This window comes from Dufourea novaeangliae, unplaced genomic scaffold (genome assembly GCF_001272555.1).
Source record: "Dufourea novaeangliae isolate 0120121106 unplaced genomic scaffold, ASM127255v1 scaffold306, whole genome shotgun sequence".
Taxonomy (NCBI): Eukaryota; Metazoa; Arthropoda; class Insecta; order Hymenoptera; family Halictidae; genus Dufourea; species Dufourea novaeangliae.
The window spans coordinates 363348-390238 of record NW_015374178.1 but is presented as its reverse complement, the minus strand read 5'-3'; the positions used below and the strand labels follow the sequence as shown (position 1 = coordinate 390238).

Below are 26891 nucleotides of genomic sequence, written 5' to 3'. Positions count from 1 at the left end.
GCGTGACTCGATGAACGATCAGAAATCGAGAGGGCGATTCTCGAAGAAGATGGCGAAGAAGCCGCGGTTCCCGATGGACGAGACGTAGGGTGGTAATGTCCGAGTGCTTCGAGTTCTCGTCATCTATGACAGGATCGACGAACACGGGGCCTCTGCAGCCCCAGAAGGATTCCTCGCCCCTTCCAGCCCAGCTGTCACCCTTCGATCTCTACACGACACCCGAGAGTCCGTCACGCCGAGGTCATCGTCAGCGACATCCTCGAAAGATGACATTGACCTCGCCGAACGGACAACCTATACAGCTCACCCCGCTCTGGGAACACGTGGTTCGTATACTTACCCCACCTGTTCCACTGAACTACCATTAGTATTTAAGTATTCTCTTAACGGGAGGTTCCATCACTATTCCATAGTATTTACTTAGTTATTCAGCGTTTTCTTGAGGGGTGGTCTAGAGCCCACGCAAATAGGTCATTTTTAGGAATTAAAGATCAATTTTCGTGCCCCAGATTACTTTTTTCCGTTAGAAATTTATATATCTTGGGAACTTGAAACGTGAAATCGGGTACCTGGAAATTTTCACCTGACGCCTCCGAGCGTCAAGCTGAAATCTTAGATCGAAAGGCGTAATCGCATATCTTGACTTCAGAGTGTATTGAGTCACATTTTTCAAACTTTAGGGGAGAAAAAATGGCTGGTTTTTTAACCCGCAAATTTGTAATTTTTAATATATCGAAAAACTCGTGGTACGGGCTAGAATGACACATCTGATGAACAGGTATGCCAAGTTTGAACTAAATCAATTCATTAGTTTTTAAGTTATCATGGCCGCCGATAAAGAAAAAGTAGCTTCGAGAAAAACGCGATCAAAGCTTCAAGTACTGTTTTAGAGCATAAAAAGAGAAATGTTTCATACTTACAGCTAATCACCTATTCCGGGCCATATAAAACACCTTCCTCTTCCTCAAAAAATTGTTGCAAATTGCAAAAAAAAAACCGATTTTCTGAAACCGTCACACTAGCATAGCCCCTTAACATCTTTCGAATTTTGCTCCCGCAGGTACGAACACGAAAGTTCCCAAACGAGGTCGACACCCGTCTGACGTTCCTGGAGATATCGGAGAGACTGCGTGATCCGGAATGGGAGGTGCGTCAGCACGCTCTTCGCGTGCTCATAGACGTGCTGCCGACTTTGAACGCTGACATCGTGGACAAGGTCATGCAACCAGTGGTGCCGGAGCTGGTCAATAATTTGGGCCACCCAGCTCCCGCTGTTCGTAAAGGCGCCCTGGACGCCCTAAGGGTTTTTCTGATTCACAGCCGCGACAGAGAGAATACGATCAAACGAGTAAGAAGGTTTGCTTGATAGACACAGGGTGTTGGGTCTCTTTTAACCCTAGATCACTAAACTATCCTGTGACTTGCGTTATTACTAATCATTTGTGAAAATTACGACTGAAAGAAAGCACGTGATACTTTAGGAAAATATTGTTTTCATTGAAATGGAGATCTACGTTATTGGGATATTCAGACCGAAAAATAATGAAAAATTAAGACTGTAATTATTCAGTAGAATCTGGACACACGTTAACAAAATTGATGGTAATAATGTACTGTAGTATTTCTCAAAATCACGAATTCAAGATCGTAATTTTTACGATGGTTCAGTGATCTAGGGTTAAATTGCATCCAATGGAATATCCTGTAAGGGACTGAAGGTATCAAAAATAAGAAAAATCTAAACGAAAATTCTCTAAAAAGGAATTATTAAGTAGTCCTAAGGAAATTAGTAAGAACATATTTTCGATAACTTCAGTTCCTCACCAGACATCGTTAAAAAGTAAAACAAACACCCTGCATAGAATGATTCGAAATTGGGGTTAATTACATTTACCGGTACATTTTACGAAACATACCTTGACGAGTCAACTCGACTTCCTCTAAAGGAAAAACAATATATGGGTAAGGCCCTCCTACCGCCGTAGGAGGTCTTTCCCTTACACCACTTTTTCCCCTAGCAGAAACCGAGTTCGCTCGCGAGGGTACAAGCAGATAATTTCCATTGAAATTACGTTGTTATACCAGCAATATACACAGACAAAGTGTGTTCGATCAAGAAATTCACGTTCTCAAGGTCAGCGCTAAAATTATTATCACGCATAACCGTTCCGTCAACAAACCGTCGTTCCCAATTTGCAATTATCTCGAACTCAGGTCAGGTAATGCGCGAGCATGCTGTGACCTTGCACCTCACTCTCCCCCACTGTCCGATCCATCGATCGTAAAACGCAATCGCATCGACGGAGGGCTGGCTACGGTACTTTTTTTCCATTTCAGATTCTTCAGGATGGTCTGAACCGATCAGAAGTGCGGGACTCCTTTCAGACGAACGTCACCACAGGTGTGATCCTCAGTGTGCCATCTCTTCTGTTCCCATCTTCGAGCAGCTCCTTACCGAGCACCAAACTGGTGAAAGACGCGACAATCGCGCTGGCCTCGCGACTGGCCCAGGTGCCGCATCAGGAGGCTGTACTGAAATCGTTGATGAAGATCCGCGACGCTGTTGGCGTCGAGGACTTCGAGGGCTACCTCGAGGACTACGACAATAAGCTGAAACGTAACATCGAGATACTGTCGAAGATCTACAATATAAAGTCCGGCAAGAAACCCCAGAAGAAGGCGAACAACGCCGATGACAGGAGTATCGAGAAGACTGGGAAAGATCTGGAACATCGCAAGTGGGAGGAAAGCGACAGCGACACTTCCGGTATCGTTGAGGAAGAGGACGAAGTAAACAACAGCGCCATGCCGGCGGCAAGAGTGGTACTGGAGACGGAGATTAAGTTCAACGAGGAAACTGCAATCACGATGACCATCTTGGAGGAAAAGGAGGACAGTGAGAATGAACAGGACGACGAGAGCGGCACCGACGTGAGGAATGAAGCGGAGAACAAGGATTCGTCGCCTGATCGACGGAAGACACCGAGGAGGGTCCATTTTGGGGGTGAAGTGGTGAAATTGAGGACCCCTGATAGCGATGAGACTGAGTCTATTGAAGCAACGCCTAAAACTAGGATTCCAGTTCCGGTTTCTCCGGCGACTAAGATGCCTAATACATTGAACAGACCGTCTTCTCAGCCTTGTAGTCCTCGCAGGGAGGTTGGTAAACCGAGGAGAGCTGCTAGATCGGTGTCCAGCAGTCCCAAAAGGGAAATTTATACGCACAACGCGGAGCTCAGTCCTAAGAAGAGTATTCTGGCTAGGACCAGCAGTCCTGTAGTGGTTAGATCAGCTGAATCTAGGAGAAGGAGGAACGTGAACCGACTGGAGGATAAGGATGCCTCGGAACTGAATAGGGATAACGAGAATCCTTCGAGGGTATTCGCGATTACCGAAGAGATAGAGGAAGCGAGGAAAGAAGAGGTGAAGTTGGTTCAAAGTGGTCAAAGTATTGGGATGTTGGCTGTGAATAATTGGATAAATTCAGAGAACAGGGACGAGGAACAGAACGAAATTGTGGTATCAGAGATCGCGGGGAATACTTCGAAGATTTCTCGTGAATCGGAGGATTCTTCAGGTAGGAATAAAAAGGAAATGAAGGAAGAGAGGAATTATCGAGAGAGGAAAAACGGTTCTCATAATAAAGTTGTTGAAAACGATCAGAAGAAGATCGTTGATGAGAAAGTTCCATTTGTTGAAAGTGTTCAGAAAATCGATCACTTTTTTGGTTCTCTGGTGGAAGACGATGAGACGGAATATGGTCACGATCAAGTTGGACAATCTACCGCGAATGATTGGTCGTTTAATGAAAATGAGGTTTTAGAGGATAATGGGATGAATGGTGCGACGAAGGAGGACAATGTAAACGGTGAACGAACGACGGAAGGTGATCGCGATAAGACGGTGGCGAGTACGATTGAGAAAAATGGGGGGAATGCTGTTCGTGCTACTGGCGAGTTGGAGAACGTTTCGGAGGAACCCAGCTGGGAAGATTTGGGATTGGTCGACCAGGAGGTACTGGAGGATTTGCACAATAAAGTGAGTTATATTTTAATCTGTTGATCAACTTTATAGTATTTTTTTTTGGGACGGAAAACTTTGCAAGGATCGTCCAGTGGATATTAACCCCTTGCCCTATGATTTTTTTGATGTCTGCAGTCTCCAGACTTACTTTATCATCAATAATTCCCCAGAAATAAAAGGAATTCGTGTACTTATCTCAATTGTACATTTGCTTTACAAGCTAAATATTAATATTAGCAAACTAGTATTTCACCTTGACGCAAAGAAAACGAATAATATTCCTGTTTGTTGAATCCATTTTAACGTATAACGAACCCACGTATAACGAATGTGAAAGCCGATGACCGGGTCACACGTGACCCCATACCAAATACTTATAAACTATATAAAAATACTACATTAATTCAGTAAAAAAATAATACAAAATGTGCATAGCACTGTTTAAACAGGTAGTTGTGAATAGAGCGTTACCATTGAAGGCATCAATTAGATTGCTTTATTTCCCTATTAATTCAATCGGGTATCGATCAGTGCTTAAACAGGAGGAATCGTAAACGGCTGGGGATGTTAGATAGCGATCTGCTTGCTCATAAAATATTTCTCCAGTTAAACGACGACTAGAGGCGTCCTGAAAGCTGGAGTCTGCCGTTCTAAATTTTTCCTGCCGAATACACACATCGAACACTCAGGCACGGAAATGGCCGGAAGGGCCCCCGCCAGGGGCAAAAACAAAGAAACGTGTTGTCGGCCCGATAAGCGTGGTACGTACTCCTAATTGATGGAGTTTAAATCACGTTACGCCACGCGACGAACTTTCGCCCGACGAAATCGATTGACCTAGTTTCCCACCCCCCTGGTTAATGTGTATCAGAACGATCTGTCCTAAAGTCGTCTCTACACCCCTTCCGCGAGTCGCGTTAATCAGGGGAGTCGTGGGAGGAATAGAGTGACAGGGTGTTGGGTGGTCAGTGTCCCTTGTCGATCAGGTTGGACGTCTAAATTCAGACTGGCCTGTGTTCACGCTTTCAAATTGTTATTTTACAGTCTTTACGTTTGCACAGTGCTCGGAGACCAGAGTTGGGCACAATTTTATTCGAATAATATACAGTGAAAAGCAACAGTATCTAAGGGCATCATTCTGAGCTTTAAACTTAGTTAATGAGATTAAATAATTGTTTGCCAAATGTTGATTCATTTAAGAAGAAGTAATATTTTGTTATAAAAATTGGAGTTTTCACGTTTAAACGATTGAAAGTGACGAAGTGCTTTTTTATCTTTTATCCGTTATTCGAAACTCTTTATCTATATAATGAATTTGCCCATCTCTGTCGGAGACCAATTAGAGGTTCGTTACTCGAGGACGTTACCATTGCGATTGAGAAAAAAGGAAATGTTATTGCTGTGGGTTTAACCTTTTCTTTGCCACTGTTGCCATATGACTACGTATTCTAAATTACGAAATAAAATATTAGTATCATATATATATTTTTTTCATATCTGTGAGTGTGTAATAGTTTGTTCTGGTCTTGTATATATATATCTTGGCAGGAATAATACAGGAAGTCATGGTAGTAGTAAGACAATTTTAATTTTTCTAAAATCAATACGAATATTAATTTATTGAAGAATTCCACACGGAACTGTATTGATAATAATCGTCCGGCGAATAATCGAAAAGCTCGAAGTCCAGCTTGAATTTATCATACAGTTTTTCAACCATATCTCGGCTAAGCTGACTGAAATATATCCTCGATGCATTCGAGTAACCCCCGTTGTGTCGCCATCTTGGCTTAATTACCTCTTGCAGGCCTAATTTATGGATCGCGTAAATCTGGTCCCGCCACAACGTTTCGACCTGCGAAACATTACAAATGTGAACGAAGCTGCCCGTGCAAAAAAATCTCCCGGCCAGTATAAGAAGGCACGAAACGTGCCACGTTTGTTTATCTGATCTCGGATGAGCAACTAATTCGAGAAATTCTTATACATCATACATGTAAAACGTTCAGTATGGCATTACTACTACAGGTAATCCACTATTTTTAAACGCTATTAACGTTCTTTTCTAGGGAAGTCAAATTGACTTTCGATAGTTTCAGTTATTCCTCTGGACTTCATCATCAAAGTGAATTCTTCTTGATCATACCTTCGCGACTATATCATAATGAACGATGCATGGTGTACAGAAAAGATAGTAAGGCATCCAATGGTCGTCTCCGTAGCTGCCCAAATCTGTACTGATCAGATACTGGACGAATTCTCGAAAAGTGGGTTCGATCCCAGCCGGCTGGGGAAGATCCTGTTGTCTGATCACTTGATCATCCCGTGGTCTCTTGAAGTTCTTGTCTATACATAATAATATATATATATATATAAGAAAGAAATGATAAATATATAAGAAAAAACTCACTATTAGCCCAGTGCTCGACTTGTAAGGAATATCGCCGGTCGATACATTTGCCGTGACTTACCGCGGTACTTTCGAACGATCTTGCCGCCGTATTTCCGATAAAAGTGCAGTGTCCCGTGTTCCCTTCCAGCCACGGAGTTCTCCAGCTTATCGCGATATGCGCTCAGCAATCTCTCAAATGGGTGCCTTACCACCAGCAGTTTCTTCGTTAACATCAGCGCCTACATCAGGTTTTACCCCCCCCCCCACCGTGTTAGATCTCGTTACACCGAAAGATTCGATCGAGCATCGAGAAATTCTGTTCGTCGAATGGAAACAGGGGTACGTTGACTCGTGGCTTGGGTGGCAATGTTCACACAGAGTGATATAAAAAAATATTTCATAACTTTTAAGGTAGATACAGTAATGTCTCGATGAGTGCGACATACTCGGAAATGCTTCAGAGCATTTGTGGGAAGGTGCAAAAGGTTTTCAGTCCCTCATAAACATTGAAAAAAATGGATATTTTCAAAGTTAAAAACAATGTTTTGTTTAACGGAGGTATTGTAAACAGAGTATAGGATCTGTTAATTGATGTTCGTAAGGTCTTTAGTACAAAGATTAGATATTAGTTTCATTGTCGTTGTTATGAAGAAAATCTAACAGATTCGCGATTTACGAACGAACGATTCATTTATCTTCACCTTGTCGGCTTCTGGATACTCGATTTCCGGTATCACTCTTCTCGCGATGGTCGATATCTGCTCCTTTCCACTGTTCAGCTCCTCCACGGGCACGTTCATTAGAAGACACAAATTGTAAATCCATGTCGTGCTGCCGGCTTTGTAAATCGGACAGTATGATAGATTATGCGATCTATGCGACAAATAATGGCGCGGACACGCAACTAATTAAAGCATTGACCGCTAGTTCACCAAACTGACGTAATTATGCTATCGACTCTTTGTGGTTGAAATAACTTTTTTTTTAACACCATTGATTATTGACACTACCAAGAATTAATATTGAATTAAAATTGAATTAAAATTAAATTAAAAATAATTTCAAATCGAATTGAAATTGTATTGAATTGAAATTGAAATGAAATTGAATTAAAATCGAATTAAAATTCAATTGAAATTGAAGCGAAAAGAGCACAAGGCTTAAATCAATAAAATACAACAGTTACAGGAAAGTACAGTGAGTAAAAAAATATTTACACGCAAGCACTTCTTTGAAACAATTATATAGATTCTTGGATTGTATGAATACATACGTTTCCTAGTATAGTATATTTTTTTATCGCGATCAATATACTTATTTATCATAAGATACTCAAGCGTGCAAATACATTTTTGTACGCAGATTAATTTGATCTCATACGACTAGCGGAGCTTTCAACAAATTTCGTTACAAACCTAGCTATATAAAAAACAGTATATTGAGGCGCAGGTGGATGCTTGAAAGCTGAAGGTTTATCAGGTTCTCTGTGCTTTCCTAGATTGTATTTCCGACAGGTGTCTCTTACCGTCAATAGCCGTTTGAAATTATCAATCTCAGCCTCGATCTAAATTATTCGAGGATAAAAAAAATGATAAAATCATACAAAATTATGATACAGTTGACTTGTCGCAAATTTTCTCGAACATTTTAAATTTAACACTTCGATTTACGTACTTACCATTAATTTCTTCAGTTCTTCGAATTTGGGCGCTGTTTTGTTCTCTTCGCCAACATCGTGAACAGTCAATTTTATAATAACAAAGAATAACAAACAACCAATAATAGATTTCAAAATCTGAACGATTCTTCTCCGATTTCTAAACATCTTCACGCCTGTTTATCCGTAAACCTGACAGAAAACGTTATATCACCGACAAAATAGCATGCGTATTTCTTTCGAGAAACAGCATTCCGCGAGATTTTTTGCGAAACGTGCACTTTGACTTTGTAGTCCGCGAAAAAAAATGTGAATTCGCTGGAAGAACCGGGTAAATATTCGTTCTTCCTTCTGGCCAGACACTGACTGACCGGTTTCCTGTTGTATCTCGACAGTGATGGATCTAGAATGCTCGAAACCCGTGGCAAGAAGCCTCATACGAAAATTTATTGAAATTCAGTTTCTGGAATTTAATTAATTTTTGCTCGTTCGTAGTCGTTTAATCGCAATATGATTTTGCTACAGTGTTCCGAATATAAATGCACTGTACTGTAGATAATGTTCTGGGCACGAGAAGAAGTTGATCCATACGTGATATGGGTCGGATAAATATTTGCGATGGTTCGTTACAACTGTGTTTGCACTAACATGTAGATAAAAGTTATCTGATTCGATTGACTATAGCCGTTCCTGGATACAGTTCAGGAGGTATTTGAGGAAAGAAGCCTAGAGACTCTTGTGCATACTAATTCGCTTCGTTTCAGGCGTGTCAGTGACATCGTTTGCTGAAGAAAAGCAGTTCTCTACTGGCATTTGATAATCTTTGAAAATTTACAAATCTGGAATTTTTAATCTTGAATGTTGCGTGATTTTAATTCTGAAATGTGTTTTTATTGGAATATATAATCTTATGGTACATACTTCAGGTACAAACACTGTTTCATACTCACCTCCGACCAGTTAAATTCACTATTGGGAAGAAAAAGGATAGTGAAGTTACGAAAGGGTTTATTGTTACCACGAAAACACGTCAAACGTCTGTCGGCCGTGAAATCGTGTCTTCCTTTCATTCAGCGGAAGTTCAAGGCCACTCTATGCCACTCCATGAATGTCGCGCGGTGTGCAGGTATATGCAGAATAAAAACTATAAAACTGAATAGCATCACGGATATCGATTCCGTGCACGTCGCATAAGCCGCGCTTTTATAACGTGAAAGAAATCCCGTATCGTGGCACGTTTTCGCACAGGAATACATAAATGTTTCAACGGTGAAAACTTCGGGTTGACTTTTTTTGTCAATTAATTATTATTAGTCAGGTGTTGAATCCACCAACGGGGTGCATAATTCTAGCTTTATTAAGGCGACAAGAGTTATGAAAGAGGATTGTTGTGCAGAGATACGAAGGTATAAAGAGTATAAAAAAAAAGAAAATAACTGAGCTAATTTAGTACTACTGAGTACATACGACTGTACTATACCGTACAGTATAGTATGGTATTAGTAACGAATTACAGTCTACTCTGTACTACTCTACTACTTAGTACTACACAGTACTACTCAGTACCACTCAGTACCACCCAGTGCTATTCAGTACTACTTAGTAGTTAGTACTACTCTACTATTGAGTACTACTTTACTATTCAGTACTTCTCCACTACTCAGTACTACTCCACTATTCAATACTACTCCACTAATTAGTATTACTTCAGTACTCAGTTCTACTCCAGTTCTATTCCACCACTCAATACTACTCTACTACTCAGTACTATAATACTGAATAATACCTTTCTTTTATCCACTAACTCATCACTCATAATCGACAAGCGATCACCAACGATCAGTTACAGCGATCGATTACCATCGACGACTATCATCAATCGTCAGTGTCACTCATTATCGGTCAAGGGTGGTCAAGTTTCACCCGGCTGACTCGAGTACCACCCTAGGGTCGGAAACCTCGGCGAGACTGTTCCCCGGTGAAACGGAATACGCATCGATCCAACCTTTTAATCCGCGTCATCGTCTTTTTCAACGTCCGCGTGAACTTTTCAAAGACATCCACGGCAACACGCGTCGGCTGATTAAAGTAGATTGATCACACTTCCAGAAGATATTTCCCTTCTCCTCCTTCCTCGGGGGTAGTATCCTCGGTGGCAGTGAAACGCAGGGGGCTGAATAATGCATGCTGTGTTTCGTTTTCCACGTGGCAGTGGTGGTAGCGGCGCCGCGGTTGAAATAACAACGGTCACTATGAATATTCCGCGGATGAAAAACGACTGCGAGATTTCTCCGCGGAACATTATGCATATCGAAATAGCCGCGGTGGTGGAAACGCGCGGCGCGCCGCGCCCTGTAACAAGAAAATAATTAGGAGAAGGTGTTGCGTGCCGAGTCGGTCCAGTGAACCTTCCTTGCCGTGTTTATGCTAATCCCCTTGCGATTTCAATCCCCCACCCCTCGTTTTACAACCCCTCCGAGAAATCGACTGGATTCCACCGAGACGTCTTCGAACTCGTGATATCCACGAATCAAAATAATTTCGCTCGATGACGTGGAATGAGATTGATATTACATGTAGCAGTGACTGGTCCCATGTATTTTTTTCTGAATCCGTAAATGTGTTTTTTGGTACTCAGATCGGTGGTTATATTCCACTATAGTTTCGAATTACGAGACGATATAATTCGAGTGAAAAATACTTACTCCGCTTTTCATGGAGTTTCACAACGACACGTGGCGTTGCAGGTTTACCGCAAATTCATTGAAATTATGAAAAGTCAATAATATTGACCATTTCCGTGTAAATAGAATACGATTCCGAAAGTGAATGCAGATGTTACACGGTGCCATTGCATTCCGACTTGCTGCAACGATCGATAATGTTGGCTCGACGACTGGGATTCTTGACTAAACTACAATTACGTTTAAATGATACTTTCTATAAAAAAATTTTCTAAATTTGTATATTCATTAACAACTTCGAAATTATATAAAATTATTCTTACGGGTTCTTTGTTAACTATTTGTACAACAAAAAAGCATAATTTTCGTATTGCGAAACACTACTATAGTGCTCATAAAATTATTTCAATAAGTTGTGAATAATGACTAATAAAATTGTGAACTAAAGTATTAATAAAAAGAGACAACATTTTATATAACAAAGAAAAGTTTTCCACGTACGTTATTCAAGACAATTGTTCAGTCTGATGGATTGTAGGCATGTGTTTCAGTAATTTCCCCTAATCTGTATTTCATTAACTGCAATTTGATCCAATTTCAGGAGGATTGGCGAGCTCGTGTTAGGGGCTTGGAACGAGTGGCATCGGCTTTACGAACGTCTTCTGCGCTGATCGCGATAGAGCCACGATTAGGATCTCTTTTACATGCAGTGCTGGGCTGTGAAAGGAGCTGTCGAGTAGCTGCTGCTGGTCTGGCGGTGGCAAAGGTAAATCTGCGACTCGTAAATTCGCGCCCCTAGATCAATCTAAATACTAACTTGCCGGTACACAATAATTCTATAAGTGTATATTATTTTCTGTACAATCAAGTTCTATTGCTGTTATGTTACTACCTGAGAAACACCGAAGCTAGTTAACATAATATCATGCTTGTACGCATTACGTTATCATTGTGTATCATTATTTGTTTATTAAAAAGTTAATTTTTCAACCTTTCAAACGATCTAAAGAGAATTGAGCATTTCGAAAGGCTGGAAATATTTGGGGAATCTGGAAATATTTTAATGAGCTTGTTCTACCTAGGAATTTTAAGTGTCCCAAGAGTGCTAGAAATCTTATGTGTTCCAAAAGTCCTAGGAATCCGAAATGTTTCAGGAATCCTCAAAATCCTCAGTAAGTAAGACATCCTCGAATTTTCAAGGAATTTCTGAAAAAGAATCCCAAAAATTCCACGAATGAGGATACCAGAAGTCTCTAGAGATTTCGAATCGCCAAGAGATTCTGAACATTACAGACCTTATAACTCCACGAGAACAACTCCAGATCACTTCGTATCACGGAGCTCCCCGGAACACCCAAACCCTCTGCCTCGGAATCCCAGGCATTCCTATGAAATGCTAATAAATTCCGACCCTTATGAACACCTCTCACGCGAATATTTCAAATCGAGGTTTACGACGGTCTCGTGGCGAGGGGAATGAAATTAAAAAAAATCTGGTACACAATTCACGACGAATAAAAAGCAAATTACTTGGGTCCGATTAGGTGGTCATAACCGGCGTCAGCGAAGAGTCTTTGAAGGAACGGTTACCGCAATTGGCCTGGGGTTTGGCGAGGCAAGGTGGACCTTGCGCCGCTCAATTGGCTCGTTTAACGATGCTCCGGCTCAGACCCACCCTTTTGTTGGAGCAGCTTCTGCAGCCGCAGTGTCTGAACGCCAGAAACGCAAAGGTTTGACGATCATTTGAAAAAATTCCTATTACACTTACTTTCGAAATGTATTCCATTAACGGATTTCAATAATTTTTACCGCAGACAAGAGAAAACACTTTGCAACTGTTAATCTTCTCGTTGGTGACGTTCCCAAGCACGGAATTCAAAGTGGACACGGTGGCCAACAAGGTGGCCAAAATGGTCAGGGACAGACGACGCAGGGTACGACAGGCTGCACTGGACACTTTGGCTGTTTTAGCACAGATATATGAATCGGAGGTATCTAATCTTATTTAGTGTTCCATATAGTAATTGTTACCCTTTTTTATTTTTAAAAAACTATTGGTAGTATTATTTGATACTTGCAGGAAGTACTGGCTGCTGGAAAACGAGCGTCGGGGGGACATCACGATGGCGAGGCGATGGTCGCTGCTATTCGGGCTCGCCTCGCCCGGAAGTCGTTGCCGTTGGTCTCCGCGGACGGCCTCGTTATGTACGGTTTGCAAATTTCGCCCACTGTCCAAATAGCTACTGGTAAATCGTCCATTTGTTAATACTCATTAAATATCGATGTATTCGATCGTACAGCTTCAGAAGAATGAATTTTTCTTTGCTTCACTTTCATATCGCAGTTTGAGTTGCAGTAGATGATAATTAGCGTAATTGTGGATGTCTGTATAAATATATGGACATATATTTTATGGTTTAACGGTTCACTGCCACTGCATGCACTGGAAAGTCATTGTCCTTTTCGTGCTTCTGCAAAGTGTTCGTATCAATAAATACATCTTCAACATGGCCAAGCTCACGACGCACAATTTTCTGCTGTCTGACATTGCGAACGTTTTAATTCAGTTTTACACCTAAAATATCTTTAAACTTTCGTTAGTCAGAATGAAAAATTAAAGAAAGTTCACGACACTGTATTAAAATTCAGGTTAAAAGTTTGCAAATATTATGGGTTAAGGGAAAATAAAAAAAAAAATGTGACATATAAAATATGAAGTTGTTGCAATTGCACAGAGAATAATTTGTGTACTCGACACTTAATTATAACTGCTATCGATGTGTATCTAGCGTGGAATCCTTTATTTAGCTACTTATAAATAGAAATTCAAATCGATTAACGATCTTTATTTAATTCCCGGCAGTGTTAGTCGTTTATTCGATGATCGATTAAATTTTCTTAGGTCCTGATGTCGATTGGATCGTGGCCGGAAGTGGTTCTGTTTCACCTGGTATCGGTCGTACCAAAGGTCAAGTTATAGCAACTAGGACGGAAAAGGAAAAACTTGCAAGGTAATATCCTGAATACCGCGAGCTCGTTCATTTATCGTCTTACTGAAAGCAAAAACATTCTATTTTAATGTACATACTAAATCATGTTCGTGGAATCTTTTCAGAAGCGAGAATGCAAAGAGTTCCGAGAATCCATGGATCGACAGGCCGAATTTCGTGGCCCTTGGAGTCGGTATGCGATCCAGAACGGATCATCCGGTGGTTTGGCAAATGGTGCCAACACCCAATCAGGTACAGATGCATTAAAATGCAACAGAATTAACGAAATACAAATATTCCTACTTGTAATGGTATCACAGTGCCTAAAAAGCTGAAGAAAAGCAATAATACAATAGTATTCGGGTACTTTGGACCTGAAAAATTTGCACGGAACATGACGTAAAATTTAGGGACCATTGTACCTAACTATTCTGGAAATTTTAATGTACAGTTTTCTTCAACGATATTCCGGTAATTCTTGGATTACCTCGACGCAACCGAAAGTTACTCTTAACGTTTCATTCGTTCAACACTCTACCAAGTTGTGGCCTTCCCTTATCAGTTCATTTTACCCAGCCGATGTCAATGAACGGAATTTGGTGCGCGGTCTAAATCGATAGCAATCGTACACTACTGTCGAATTGAAATACTAATTAACAATTATGATGAGACCGCTATCGAAATGCAAGCTTAACGAACCGAGCAAGCTTATGCTACTCGGCTGGACGTTCTCTCGCGTGTTCCGAGGTCGGTCGACGTTGCTCGCAAAGTGCGATCTCGTTATACGAAAGCCAGTTTTAAGCTGCAAATCACGATTGTACAATGAGCCTACTTCCACTCGGTTCCTTAGACGATTTGAATAAGCGGCTGCATGTTGCATAAGTAGCAATGCCTTAAAGTTTATCGTTCACGATCCGTAAACGTGTATACACACAAATGATTATACGACGAAACAATAACAAGGCCCTATTGTATTTTGTATTATTACATTTTCGAACCACACGATCAATCGTGTCGCCTAACTCGATGACGAGGTTCATGGCAGTGCGGCGGGACACGTTCCGTTTGTGTTTTTTTTTTCGTATTCTTTGTAGAGTCGCTTTATTGGATAAATGTTGTGTGAGAAAATTCGTTCGATGTGTCGTGAGTTATTTTTATCACGTGGTGCAACAGTTCTCGTACCGATGGCAATTGTCACTCCCGGTGACATTCGGTCGAAGTCATGTCCCATTTAAATTTACAACACTTACTCAACTTGATTAAGGTTAGTAATGCTCACGGAACAGCAACGTTAAGTAATTGACATTACGATATTATTGGAGAGTTAAGATTAGTATAATATCAAGCAAGATTATACGCATAATGGAGAACAAAAATATTGTTTTAGAACCTTCAGAACGAAGAGAGTCTTGAGTCAACCCGAGAAGTTAATACTAATTATTGTAATGGTAATCATTTACGATTTTGTTATACTTTGTCATGAACCGATGATAGACGATGTACGGTGATTTTGTTACGTTTTAGGTGAAGGCTCCAGTTACGACTTGAACTCAAGGAATCGTTCGAGACTTCCGGCCGCGTCGAGGGAATCGAAGAATTACCGGAATATCGTCGAAGAAAATTTTGACCAACAGGTGATTATCATTCGAAATGTTATCTTTTTGATGGTATTTTCGTAGAGTATAATGAATTGTTTTAACGTAGCCTGTATTTTAGGAACTTGACGATAAAACAGAATCCAGAATCCCGGTGTTGTTCCCTCGTGATCGGGCAGCAAAAGTCGGATACGCTTTAGATAAATCTATCAGTTTGGAATCGATTAATTCGAAAAAGAGATTGAAAGAGGCGGTAGAGCACGCTAAAAACATGAATTCTCGAGAAGCTAACGTTAGGTAATGTCAATCTTTATTAAATAGAATTACTAGATTGTGGATGGTCATGAACTGAAGGATCCACCAGGTTCTAAATGAAATAAAATGCATTAAATGTTACCAAAACTATTAACTACATAGAATCCTAGACAATAGTACATACCGTAAGTGCATAAAAACAGCGACACGTGTTTACAGATCTTGCGGAACTATGTTCAGAAGAAAGAAGAATCAACAGGAGAACAGTACGAACACTAGTCACGATACGTTCTCGCCGATAAAGCCTGTAAGCAGTGTAAATAGAGATAACAGTGTAAGTTCCGAATTATCGAACATGTTTCCAATACACTTATTCCATAATCACTGAATCAAGAATGGTTAATATTATAATTAATATTGCAGAACCTTTCGGACAACTCGAGCCAGGATTACCTGGATGTTACTGCAAGAATATATCGCAAATATCTGGCGAAAGGCAGAGGCTCGAAGAGGTCTGACAACACGTCGAATTTCACTCGATCGAATTCCACCGAAAGTCACCAATCATCGTTACCGAAGGGTGTTCAACAACAAACGTTCATTATGCACGATATGTACATATTACTTTCACATAGATATATATTTAATTATTTAATCAAGATTCAATAATCGATTTACACTATTTTTTAAATGTCTAGGTACAATACAGTTAACAGGAGACAGGGTCGATTCGCGGACGAGAATTCCTTTCGACCGTTGCAAACGGCTCCGGCACCACCGACACAGCCTTACAATAAGTTTTTAGATTCTAATCAGAGGGACGGGGAGATCGACGATAGCAATACGTTGTCCCGAGTAGGTATCAAGTGGCAATTCTCGAATATACATTTAACGCATTACGTACTTATGTACATGTCGATTCTGAACTACCGAATCCAAGAAGCGTTCATTGTTGGATTATTATTACAGGCGACACATGCATGTCAGTATTATAAGCAGAAGAAATGTAAATCGAAGTCATTTTATGTTCGTAGGATATTCTACGAAATACAAAGCGTTTGATTTCATACGTATTGTCATTTATATTTCTCGATCCTTCGAAAATACTCAAATGCATGGAGACTGCATTAAATGCTGTTATAAAGTTATGACTACAAGTTTGATGGAAGATTTAACATAGGCAGCAAATTGGCAGCAACATATGTAACAAAGTGGCTTGCGCAAATCTTGTTCCGGTTTTGCCCTTAATTTGACATAGGTCATGTTGCAAGACTTTCTGCCAATTTGCAAACGGATGGCTATGGTTTTTTTTAGATAACTTTTGTCATTTATCGTTGGTAATTTGCTCGAAATTTGTACACCACTGGTTTTCAGGGTATATCCCCCATTTATCGAATTTTTACGTGTCCTGGAGAAACGAACAAAAAAATCTGTATTGCCGTTACAGCCGAGGTTCTACAGCAGGACGAAGGACGCCGCCGCGCAGAAAATGAACGATGTCGAGTTAATTTCATCGGACACCCAGACAGGCGACCTTTTCCCAGCGATACGCGTGAACGCGTCTTACAGAAGACGGTTGCGCTCGTTGTCACCGTCCCAGTTGTACCGTCGACAACAGTTTCCAAGAATGGCTTCCAACGAAGTGCACACGATGTCCATGCACGATATGTAAGTAACATTCATTTTCATTGTACTTCAAGGCCTCTTCGATTCAATTTTAAAATTATTAAATCGGTTAGGATTGGACTGGAAAGGGTTGACACTCGAAAACCGCAAAAAGGTGGGAAAATATTTAAATTTAAAATTGAGATATACCCTGGTTCAATGTAAATGCACCGTTTGAATTTGTATATTTTGGAATTATTGGACGTACAAATTGTACTTCGGTGCGTTTACATTGAACCAGTGTATACCTCAATTTTAAATTTAAATATTCTTCCGTATTTTTGTTGTTCTCAACTGTCGATCTTAACGGTTTTGCAACACCACACAGCGATCAGTGATGGCGTCCTAAATCAAAAGAGACATTCTGATGGAGTATAAATCTCAGACAAATAAAAAAAATTGGTATAAAACGTCGACGAACGAGGCTTAATTTTATCTAAGTGTTAGCTAATGCAACAACATAACAATGGAATAGATAATCGAAGGATGTAATTTGGTATTCCTACGGGTCCTCGTTATCTGCAGCAGGTGACGCAACGTGTGTTGTATGGGGGCATTATCATCCTCGCTATTGCACTTTTCCTGACTCCCGACAAGCAATATTGTACCGCTTTACTAGTTTATTTCTGGAAAATTAGTAACCGTTCCCGTACAACCAATAGTCCGTCGTCACGATGGAGAGGGTGGAGGCATGAATTTTTTACGACTTCATAACTATGGGTCTGTAAGGGTGACAAGAGGCAAGATTTTCCCGTAATTTCACCTTCGAAGCTCGCTGCTCAACGAAAATTACTTTTAGCAACATTTCCAAGAACCAGACGACTGACCCCTGTCTGATTGTTATCTTATTGGAATTATTACACTCTGTGTATTCACCTGATCGATTTCTTCGATGGCGCGAATCGAAAGGTGACTCATTAGTTCCTCCTTTGAGCCGTCCTTAAATACGAGTACTCTCAAACCTTGAAACAGTTTACCTTATCTTCGATGAATTGTTGTTTTTTTTCGAAATAGGGTCGATGAAATTCAACGTGGAAAGCTGATCTTAATAATGTTGATTATTTACGGACGTACGTTTAAAAAGCCATTCTATGGAACGGTTAAACGAGCCGCGATACGCCGAGAACATTCTTGGTCCCGTTTCTGTTCTCCTTGATTTACGAACGTCGCGTGCGTAGTGATACAACATGGCTATAATTACATTTTGTGGACTCTTGAATAATTGTCAACGAGTATCTAGCGCAGAATAATTTATGCAATAATTGAATACTACAATAATAATAACTGAATGCAGTAATAATAATGAATGTTCATGACGTGATAGAAAAAGTATTTGCACGCTCGAGTTCGTTATTATGACAAATATACTGCTAGTGATTGTATTATTATTATTATTCTTGAATTTCATTATTCTAAAATTTGAAGTATTATTATTTTACAAAGGGGGAGGGAACTATTGTTCAACAAAAATTCTGGTACACCTAATAATCTATATTCCCCAAGAATCTACAAAATACAGAAAAGTGGTTCCATTTCAAATACATTTCTTTCACCCCCCATACAATTCTTGTTGTCAGTTCATACGAAACTAAAGCCTAGAAATACAATCTCTAGAATAAAAAACCCAGAGGGGCAATAAAATTACTTTTTATGTCGATCGCACGAGATTCCTCCGTGGAATACAAACCCAGAGACAGTCGATAGCACCTGGTCATTTTCACCTGGGACGTGTCTGTATACATACGCCTACGTTCATTTCCACCCTCGGATGTCCAAGAAGGGGTCGGCCGAGCTACGGTCAGTGTATAGCCATTCGATATGGTATCGCGTGGTTACAGGTGGAAACACGGATAGAAGGGAAAAGACAGAGAGAGGAAAAGTTAGAGGAGGGTGATGGGGAAGGGGGTGAATTACCTGGAAGGAAGGGGCAGCGGTCAGCGTCGGGACGCCTGACGTCTACGTGGGGGCACAGTCGTGCGTGCGTCGTCATTTGTCGCGCGGTTGCAATCACGCTCTCACCCCCTTGTACCCCCTTTCGTTATTTACCTGTACCCCCGTCGAAAGAAACGTGAGTACCATTAAGAACGTGAAAAGTGATCGTCGAAAAAGCTTTGAGAATTCTGTTCGAACAGAAAAAAACACCAATTTACCGATGAATGCTTGTGCGACGACAGTTTCACAGGATGATGGAATGTTTTCAAGCATCCGAATAAAAAACCACCAGGAATGTTCGGTCTCTAGTTCGAGCACAACGGCTCTGCTTAGTTGCATTTAAGTTTTGCAGGCGTGTTTACCTAAGACTGACCTGCGAGCGACTTGAAACGCCTCTGAGTGATCGGAATTAGTCTTCGATCTGTTGGTTTTCGCGAGTGGTGTGGTTTGTGCAAACAAAATGTACCTAGAACATTAATGATCGTTTTGAAATATTACTGAAAGGGTTTTACTCTTGTGAACTAGAAATATCAGACCACATTTTAACATGGTATTATATTCTTACACGATTATTCGACTCGGGTTTTCGATTCTGAAGATGAAACAGAGTGTGTAGTTACAGATAATTTTCTCGGTGTTGTATTTGTAGGAATGTATGAAATCACAAGGTTGCTTTGAACGATTCTAAGGGTATGTGGAATCAAATAGCAATATTGTGACCGAACATTATGTACTTCCTCTTTATCTATCCATACAGTTGTCTATTATTGAAGGCACGGAAGTCTGCGTTGTTCTCAGAAAGAATATTCTTCGTTCAGGATTTAGAGTTTGAATAAATTTTCACGAAGCATCTACCTAATTACCCAAAATAATAATCTTTAGAGGATGGAAAGAGCCTATTTTTAGGCTCCAGAGGGGAAGTTTATTCTTTAGTATTATAACACTATCACAAATATATAAAAGTTCTAACTTGAAAATATAAAAAGCCCTGAAAATGTCCTCTAAAGGTAATATCTGATTTAAAACCATTCAAGTACACCGTGGCAATGACTCGTTAGCGAAGTTCAGGAACACTAACCGTCCAAATTACAGTCCGTCAGCTATAGTCGGTCTCATAACAGGTTGTTAATCGATCATCTCGTTAACCTTAGATGATCCAGAAACGCACAGTAACCCCTGGAAGTTCGGGGTAGAAATTTCTCATTTCCATACACGTCTAGACACGGAAAATTTATTGCTGCCCCCGCTCGTTTCCCGCCATTTCTCGTCAGCCATCGTAAAGATTATCAAGGCCCATAAAGATACACACATACACTCACGATACACTTTTAATTCTCTTATTTTCATTCTGTTATTCGAAACTTCAGTCGAATAATCGTTACTTTTGTTTCGTCCTATCAGTTCGTTCCGTTTAGTCGGGCGACCATACGGTTGCATAATTCAAGAGGCTAACGATTTTCCAATAAGCAATCATTCCGATAAGATGCACCAATAAGCAATCCGCTATTTGTCGACGAAATCAGTATTCGTTTCTATGAAGATCCAAGATATGTATTGTTTCATTTTCTACTCCGAATTTCATTTTTATTTTTTTAATTCTACGCCGTTTTTCGCAGCGAAAGTGAAATCTAAATTCTCTCTCCCTCGCGAGAGAACAATACGGTGAACTGTTGAAAAGAGTGACCTAAACCTGGCGCGAATTAATCGTCAACCTTCAGGAAGAAAAAAGAGCGACACAAAGGTGTCTAAACGCGACGAGTACCAAGGACTTCAGGCCATAGATCATTCGACAATGGAAGACCGTTCGATCAGCCGCGATAAAAATGAACCAAGGAGAACGAAAGAGGTCGACAGCTCGGAAATAATGTTCACCGTAAACGGTGCCATTCGCCGGAAATCGGGTACCTTCGATCACGATCGATGAAACACAGCCAGGATGATCTTCAGGTGTTGCGCCTGGCCGGACGAGGCCAAGGATGCCGCGATCGTTTCGAAAGACGTCGATCATAACGGTACCAGGATCGATCGGAATTACAACGTGCGATCGGCGAACTCGAGGAGGAAGGAGCACAAGATCGCGGACGCTGTTCTACGGTATTGTCCCTGCGCGTTTCGATGCCGACGCGCCGTGGACGTCGCGACGGATGAGGATGACACGATCTCGACGATCGTCACCACCGCCAACACTACGCCTGTGATCCCGTTGACGTTGAACACGAGCAACGACACGATGTATGTTCTCTGGTTCGCGGAGAAATTTACGTGTAATTTTTAGTATTCGTTTAGAATTCAACGGCAAAGACCAATACAATGAATAATTACAATACATGCAATTCTAGTTTTTGTAAAAATAATAAGGTTGTAACTTGAATTTTTATATGGTTTATTGCATTATAGTTTGCATAACTATTTTTTTTATGGTAAAATCCTAATGATGAATCTTGGAAATTGGTGGTTTTAGACTACATATAAAAAATAAAGTAAGTACCTACCTACAAAGACTCATATATGGAGAAAGTGAGCTAAGATGTTTATCTGAAATTCTTTAAGAATCCAGTAATTTGAGGGGCGGTTCTTTAAGTAATTTGAATAATACATTTTAAATTTTTTTACTAAAAAATAAAGGATTAAAGTTCAACAAAGCCGTGGAAAGTAATGGCGGACGTACACGACACTCTCCCAGACTATATTTTATGCACGAAATATAGTTCTATAAGAGTGATGACTGAATGTCACGGTGAAAAGTATGGGTATATAGCGTGGATACAATTTCATGCGTGATTCTGGCGACGTTTACGTGACATTAGCGAGTCGGTTATGTTTAATTGTTTTATTGTTCGTTTCAGAGATAAAGCGGTGAACGAGGAAGAATACAACGAGAAGAACAAGCACCACTTTCTGTTGGAGGAAAGATACCAAGTGCAGGCGTTGAACACATGTGAAACACAGTTTGAAGGTATCTTTAATCAAATATTGCCAGTATTATTATTATTAATTGTATATTTAAGTTTATTCCTCGAGACACTAGGATTATCAAAGTTCAATTCTACAAGCCATAAAAACATACTTCTTTAACACAAATGAATTCTAGCAACCTCATTCTAAAGGATTTTAATTTAATAATTAATTGTATAAAAAGGCACAATCGAATCTAAATAACACAATGGAATAAAAAACCTTATTTAAGCGTTACAAAAGATTTGACATTATTTCCACTATAGTGATATTGTCGATTAAAAAGAAATAAATTTTTACTCAATTTTTTTGAATTATTAATTCACAAAGGTATAAATTTACATAAATATCACCAGTCTACTTATAGGCTCGTGATCCAAGTAGAACGGGGAGTTTATGGTCAGACCAATTCGTTTCACCGGGATTATTGATATTTTTCGACACTTGTGCCTACGAGAAAGTTATTCTAAACAGATAATCGGACGCTTGGAATATTCTACTAGAACTATTCAAAGTGCCGATGCAACCTCGACAGTGATTACCCAAGGACGAGCAATTGTCTTGTGTGGTCGGTGTTACGTTAAACTTTGCACTATCCCGTGTCAGCTGTTAGCCTATAGACCAGAATCGATTCTGGACAGAATGAATTTAGACGATCGTTGTCGGATCATTCATCCAATTTTTGATCGTTGACGCGATAGAAAATGAACTGTGGGACTGGCTGTGGCGCGATCGAAAGCACCACGAAGTGGAGCGCGAGGTTCTTAACCTCGGGCGCGCGAACGTGCAAAGCTTACGACCAAATGCAATCAATATTTCGCCCGGAACGTTTAAGCCTAGGCTCGTACGGGCTGCGTTTAAAAACAATTCGATCTGGATCTTTAGGCTTAAATCTTCAGATTTAATGTAAATTTTAATCAGCCTCCTACAATCTAGCTGAACTTCCACCTCGTATATTATTCGTAATTCTTGGTCCTCTTCTTGTAACTTTTTTTTTCTGGTTTAATATAATACATACTTAAACTTACCTGTTTTCATATAATATGACTTTAAATCTATGCGGTAGAGTTGAATCGATATTGTTATTGTTAATTTTAACAAGACAGACCCGACAAGGAAGTATCAGGTGTATCAATAAGTGATAGTATATTAATCCATCTTGTAATCCATTCGTAGTCGATAGGATTCTTAAAGAACTTTAATTTATCTTTTAGCGGATGATCAGGAACTGTCGTCGTCGGATGCGTTGGAGAATAATGAACAAAACAGTGGGCAAGATGTTCGCGACACCAGAGAAGACAGCGAGAGCAGATCTTCTAGCCCCGAACGGCCAAACATGGACTTGGCTTTCGACGTCATCACTGGTCAGTCGAGTCCTCCTGGCGTGGACACGGTCGACTTTATCGTAAGTTCTTCTCTATAGAACTCGTAGATATACAAAGTAGTAGTCCTATATTTTTTGTGAAACTCTGTATTCGTTTCGAAATAATTCAAATACCCATCCCATTTTAACAATATTCCTTATGTGTTCCTATCATCCTCCGCCATTTTAACTAACCAGACGGTTGAAAAGACATTCTGAATCTGAAGTCCATTGCCGCCATATTGGAATTATAGTGGATTACCTATTAATGCACCTAATAATTTCAACTCCTCGAATGGTGTGTTTCTGTAAATTCCATCGATCTTTTAGATTGCGTTGGACAAGAAAATCGAGTCCGCGATCGGTCCAACGATCACTCCTGTCGACGACGAAGGTTCGAAAGGCTGGAGCAGCGAGGAGGAATCGAAGTCCAGGCGTCAGAGTCGTTCGTGCTCGAGAAATTCAGAGCATTACACTGAGTTTCATGAAGAAAATCGAGACGAGAGCGAGTGCAGCGGTTCCGACGAGGCCCCGAAGACGGAAGATGGGACGATGAGCGCTGGACTAAGATCGATCGTTTCCGTTCTATCCGGCGAACGGATCTTGACCAGCGAAAGTCTGCAAACCACAGAGTTTCAAGAAATCTCGATAACACAAACTTCGCCATTGAGACGATCGAGCAGTCCAAAAAAACAAAGTCGACCGCCCAGTAGGAATTCGGTCGAGTTCGAGGCGTTGAAGTCACCGAGACGGAATTCTCGGAGCAGTTCGCGTAAATTGGTTAGTTGACAGAAAAAATCGACAATATATCAGAAATATGTAATAATATTTTTCTATGGGTTTTCATTTCGATGAAATTCATGGTTGACGATTACTCACGTTCGCGTGTATATTTGAATATCATTTGTATCGTGTGTTTGTCTATTACTGGTTATTTCTACTACCCCTGTTTTCCAGTCCAAAACTTTTGGAAATATGCAAATTTATTTTACCAATTTCTTCACTTTTATACTGCAATAAAAGTTGTAGAAGCCGTAATGATTACAATCACTGTCTATGATATAAAATTATTTATTTCTTAATTTTCTGAAAGCAGATATCACTAGACAAATATCTTCTCGTTACAGAGCTTCAATTTAGACGATAAGGAACTCCCGGATTCGGAAGAGAGGCTGATTTCTTCCATAGTACAGTGCGACGATGAATCTTTCGAAACGGTGGAGACGATTCGGTCCGGCAGGGAGTCGAAAACGTTGGATTCGCCGACAATCATCATCGCCTCCAAGCCCCATTCCAGTGAAGTTACCAATTTCGTTGAGAATCGTATAGAAATCGCTATTCAAATGGACGAGAATGATGACGACGAGAATGGTCGTAGAGTTAGTATCTAAATTTTTCAGAGAATTTATCCTCCCTCCGTAAACATTGCGACGATAAAATTTCACTAGTGAAGGGGCCAAAGATTTGAAACGTTGCCATAAATTTTTCTAATAACCCTATAAACCCTTTGTTACATTGCAGTTTGTTAGTGAGTTTAACGAGAGCAACGAGAGTAACGAGAGCAACACTGCGGAAGAAGGCCAGGGTCGAGACAGCTCCAGTGAAACGAACACAGAGCCGGGAATTTTGAAAATCGAGGTAATCTCTAAGCTAAAAGATCAAAGATATCATCGTATCGAGTCTCTATCGTCGTAACAAGTACATTTTTCCTTCGTTTCAGACTGAACCCATAGAACCGGTAGCTCGTCCCAGAAGAATGCCATCGAAAGTTCCTCGACCAACGAGAAGGTATCGAAGCAATGGACGAGGAACCTCCGACAAAATGAAACCTGTGGTGCAACAGTGTTTCACCGAGCTAGAGAGTAAAGAATGGTAAACCAATATAAATCGGATCGAAACGAAAGTTGCGTAAACGAGAATTATTCTCGATTTTTATTTCGAACCGTTTCAGGGAGGTCGTCATAAAGGGGTTGAAGACTCTGTCTCACGTTACGAAAAACCAACCGGAGTATCTGGATATTGGTGTGGCGGCGACGGTGAATCGACTTTTAGGTCAACAGATAAAGAATCTTCGGTCTCAGGTCGCTCGTACCGCGTGCACGACCGCCTGTGACGTGTTCAGTTCGCGAATCCGTGGCATAGATCAGGTAATTCGTCATGCATGTCGCCGACTATAGCTAATCCGTTATGTTTATCGCGGAATTTTCATCGAAATCTCGTGTATTTCATGCTGAATAGGACTTCGAGCATATAGCCGGTCCGCTGCTTCACAGAACAGCCGACACGAATCGATTCCTTCGGGCGGATTGCAACGCAGCCCTGGATCGCATGATCGAGCATCTTCCCCCTCATAAAACGATCGGCGTGATTGTTCAGCGTGGTGCTGGGTACACGATTTAATCATATGATATCGTTAATTTATTTTCGTTTAACATGTTGAGCCACTGGTTTGATTACGACGACCATTCTGTTTAAGCCACGCGCGATACGGCCAACCGGGCCGGATGCGATAGTTGTTTAGAAAAGTGTTAGAAAACCTTGCAATAAGTGTTATGAAAAAAGAGCAAACAGTTTGGAAGAAACAGTGCTGTGTCAGATATTGGTGACCACCAACCTTGATTTGAATAATTAACATTAAAAGTAAAATGACTCTTCCAGTTGCCAAAGTATTTCAATTACATGGCGCTCAGTGTGTTAAGTGGAAGAAGGAATTTCTGTTTTTTGTTCATTTTTAAAGAACTTTTGCATAATAAAATCGTGAACGTCGCGTCAGGAAATCCTTGTTCTGGTGATTTTAACGATTGGAAGTGCATTATTACAGAAAATGAACATTTTTAACTAAAATCAAGAGTCTTACGCGATTATTCATTTTGCATTTTTTCTGCTAGCCATCAGAACGCTATCGTGAGGGCAGCGACCGCCAGATTATTGGCCTCCATAGTCGATCGAATAGGACCGGAGCACACGATGATATTGCCGCGAGATGTAAGGGACAAACTACTGAACACCGGCGCGAGATTATTGATAGATGGGAATTTGGACGCCAGGTAAAATACCATTGACACTTCACTGATATAAAAATGGAACGGACAGTGTACTTTCATGTATTATAATTTGTTAGAAACCACGCGAAAAGAATGTTTCGACGTCTAATGCGCTGCGAGGGGTTCCAGAAAGCTTTGACGGAAGCGGTACCGGAAACGACGTTAAGGCACATCGACAAGACCCTAAAAAACCTTTAATCACGTCGATCTTTCCGCTGAAGATGATCGTATTAATTAATGATTCTGATCGTCATTTCGCCGTCCCGGATTTCGTCGATCCAAAAAAAGACTGCTTTGTTCACGAGAAGTGATATTTAACGAAACGTTAGTTCGCGT

The 26891-nt window shown here is 40.5% G+C and overlaps 1 protein-coding gene across 1 annotated transcript; it reads left to right on the top strand.

Annotated features, from left to right (window-relative positions):
* The first annotated feature begins 95 nt into the window (after window positions 1-95).
* LOC107192087 lies at window positions 96-26753 on the top strand. Its single transcript, XM_015581281.1, has 26 exons — window positions 96-326; window positions 1061-1348; window positions 2338-4038; window positions 11358-11522; window positions 12301-12486; window positions 12571-12747; window positions 12837-13002; window positions 13659-13767; window positions 13872-13998; window positions 15134-15194; window positions 15271-15380; window positions 15463-15638; window positions 15816-15930; window positions 16020-16210; window positions 16295-16451; window positions 17044-17264; window positions 22040-22149; window positions 23363-23553; window positions 23842-24291; window positions 24639-24890; window positions 25033-25149; window positions 25232-25383; window positions 25463-25658; window positions 25750-25898; window positions 26400-26558; window positions 26633-26753. The coding sequence occupies exons 1-26, from the start codon at window positions 96-98 to the stop codon at window positions 26751-26753; spliced, it is 6078 nt and encodes a 2025-aa protein (XP_015436767.1).
* The last annotated feature ends 138 nt before the right edge of the window (window positions 26754-26891 follow it).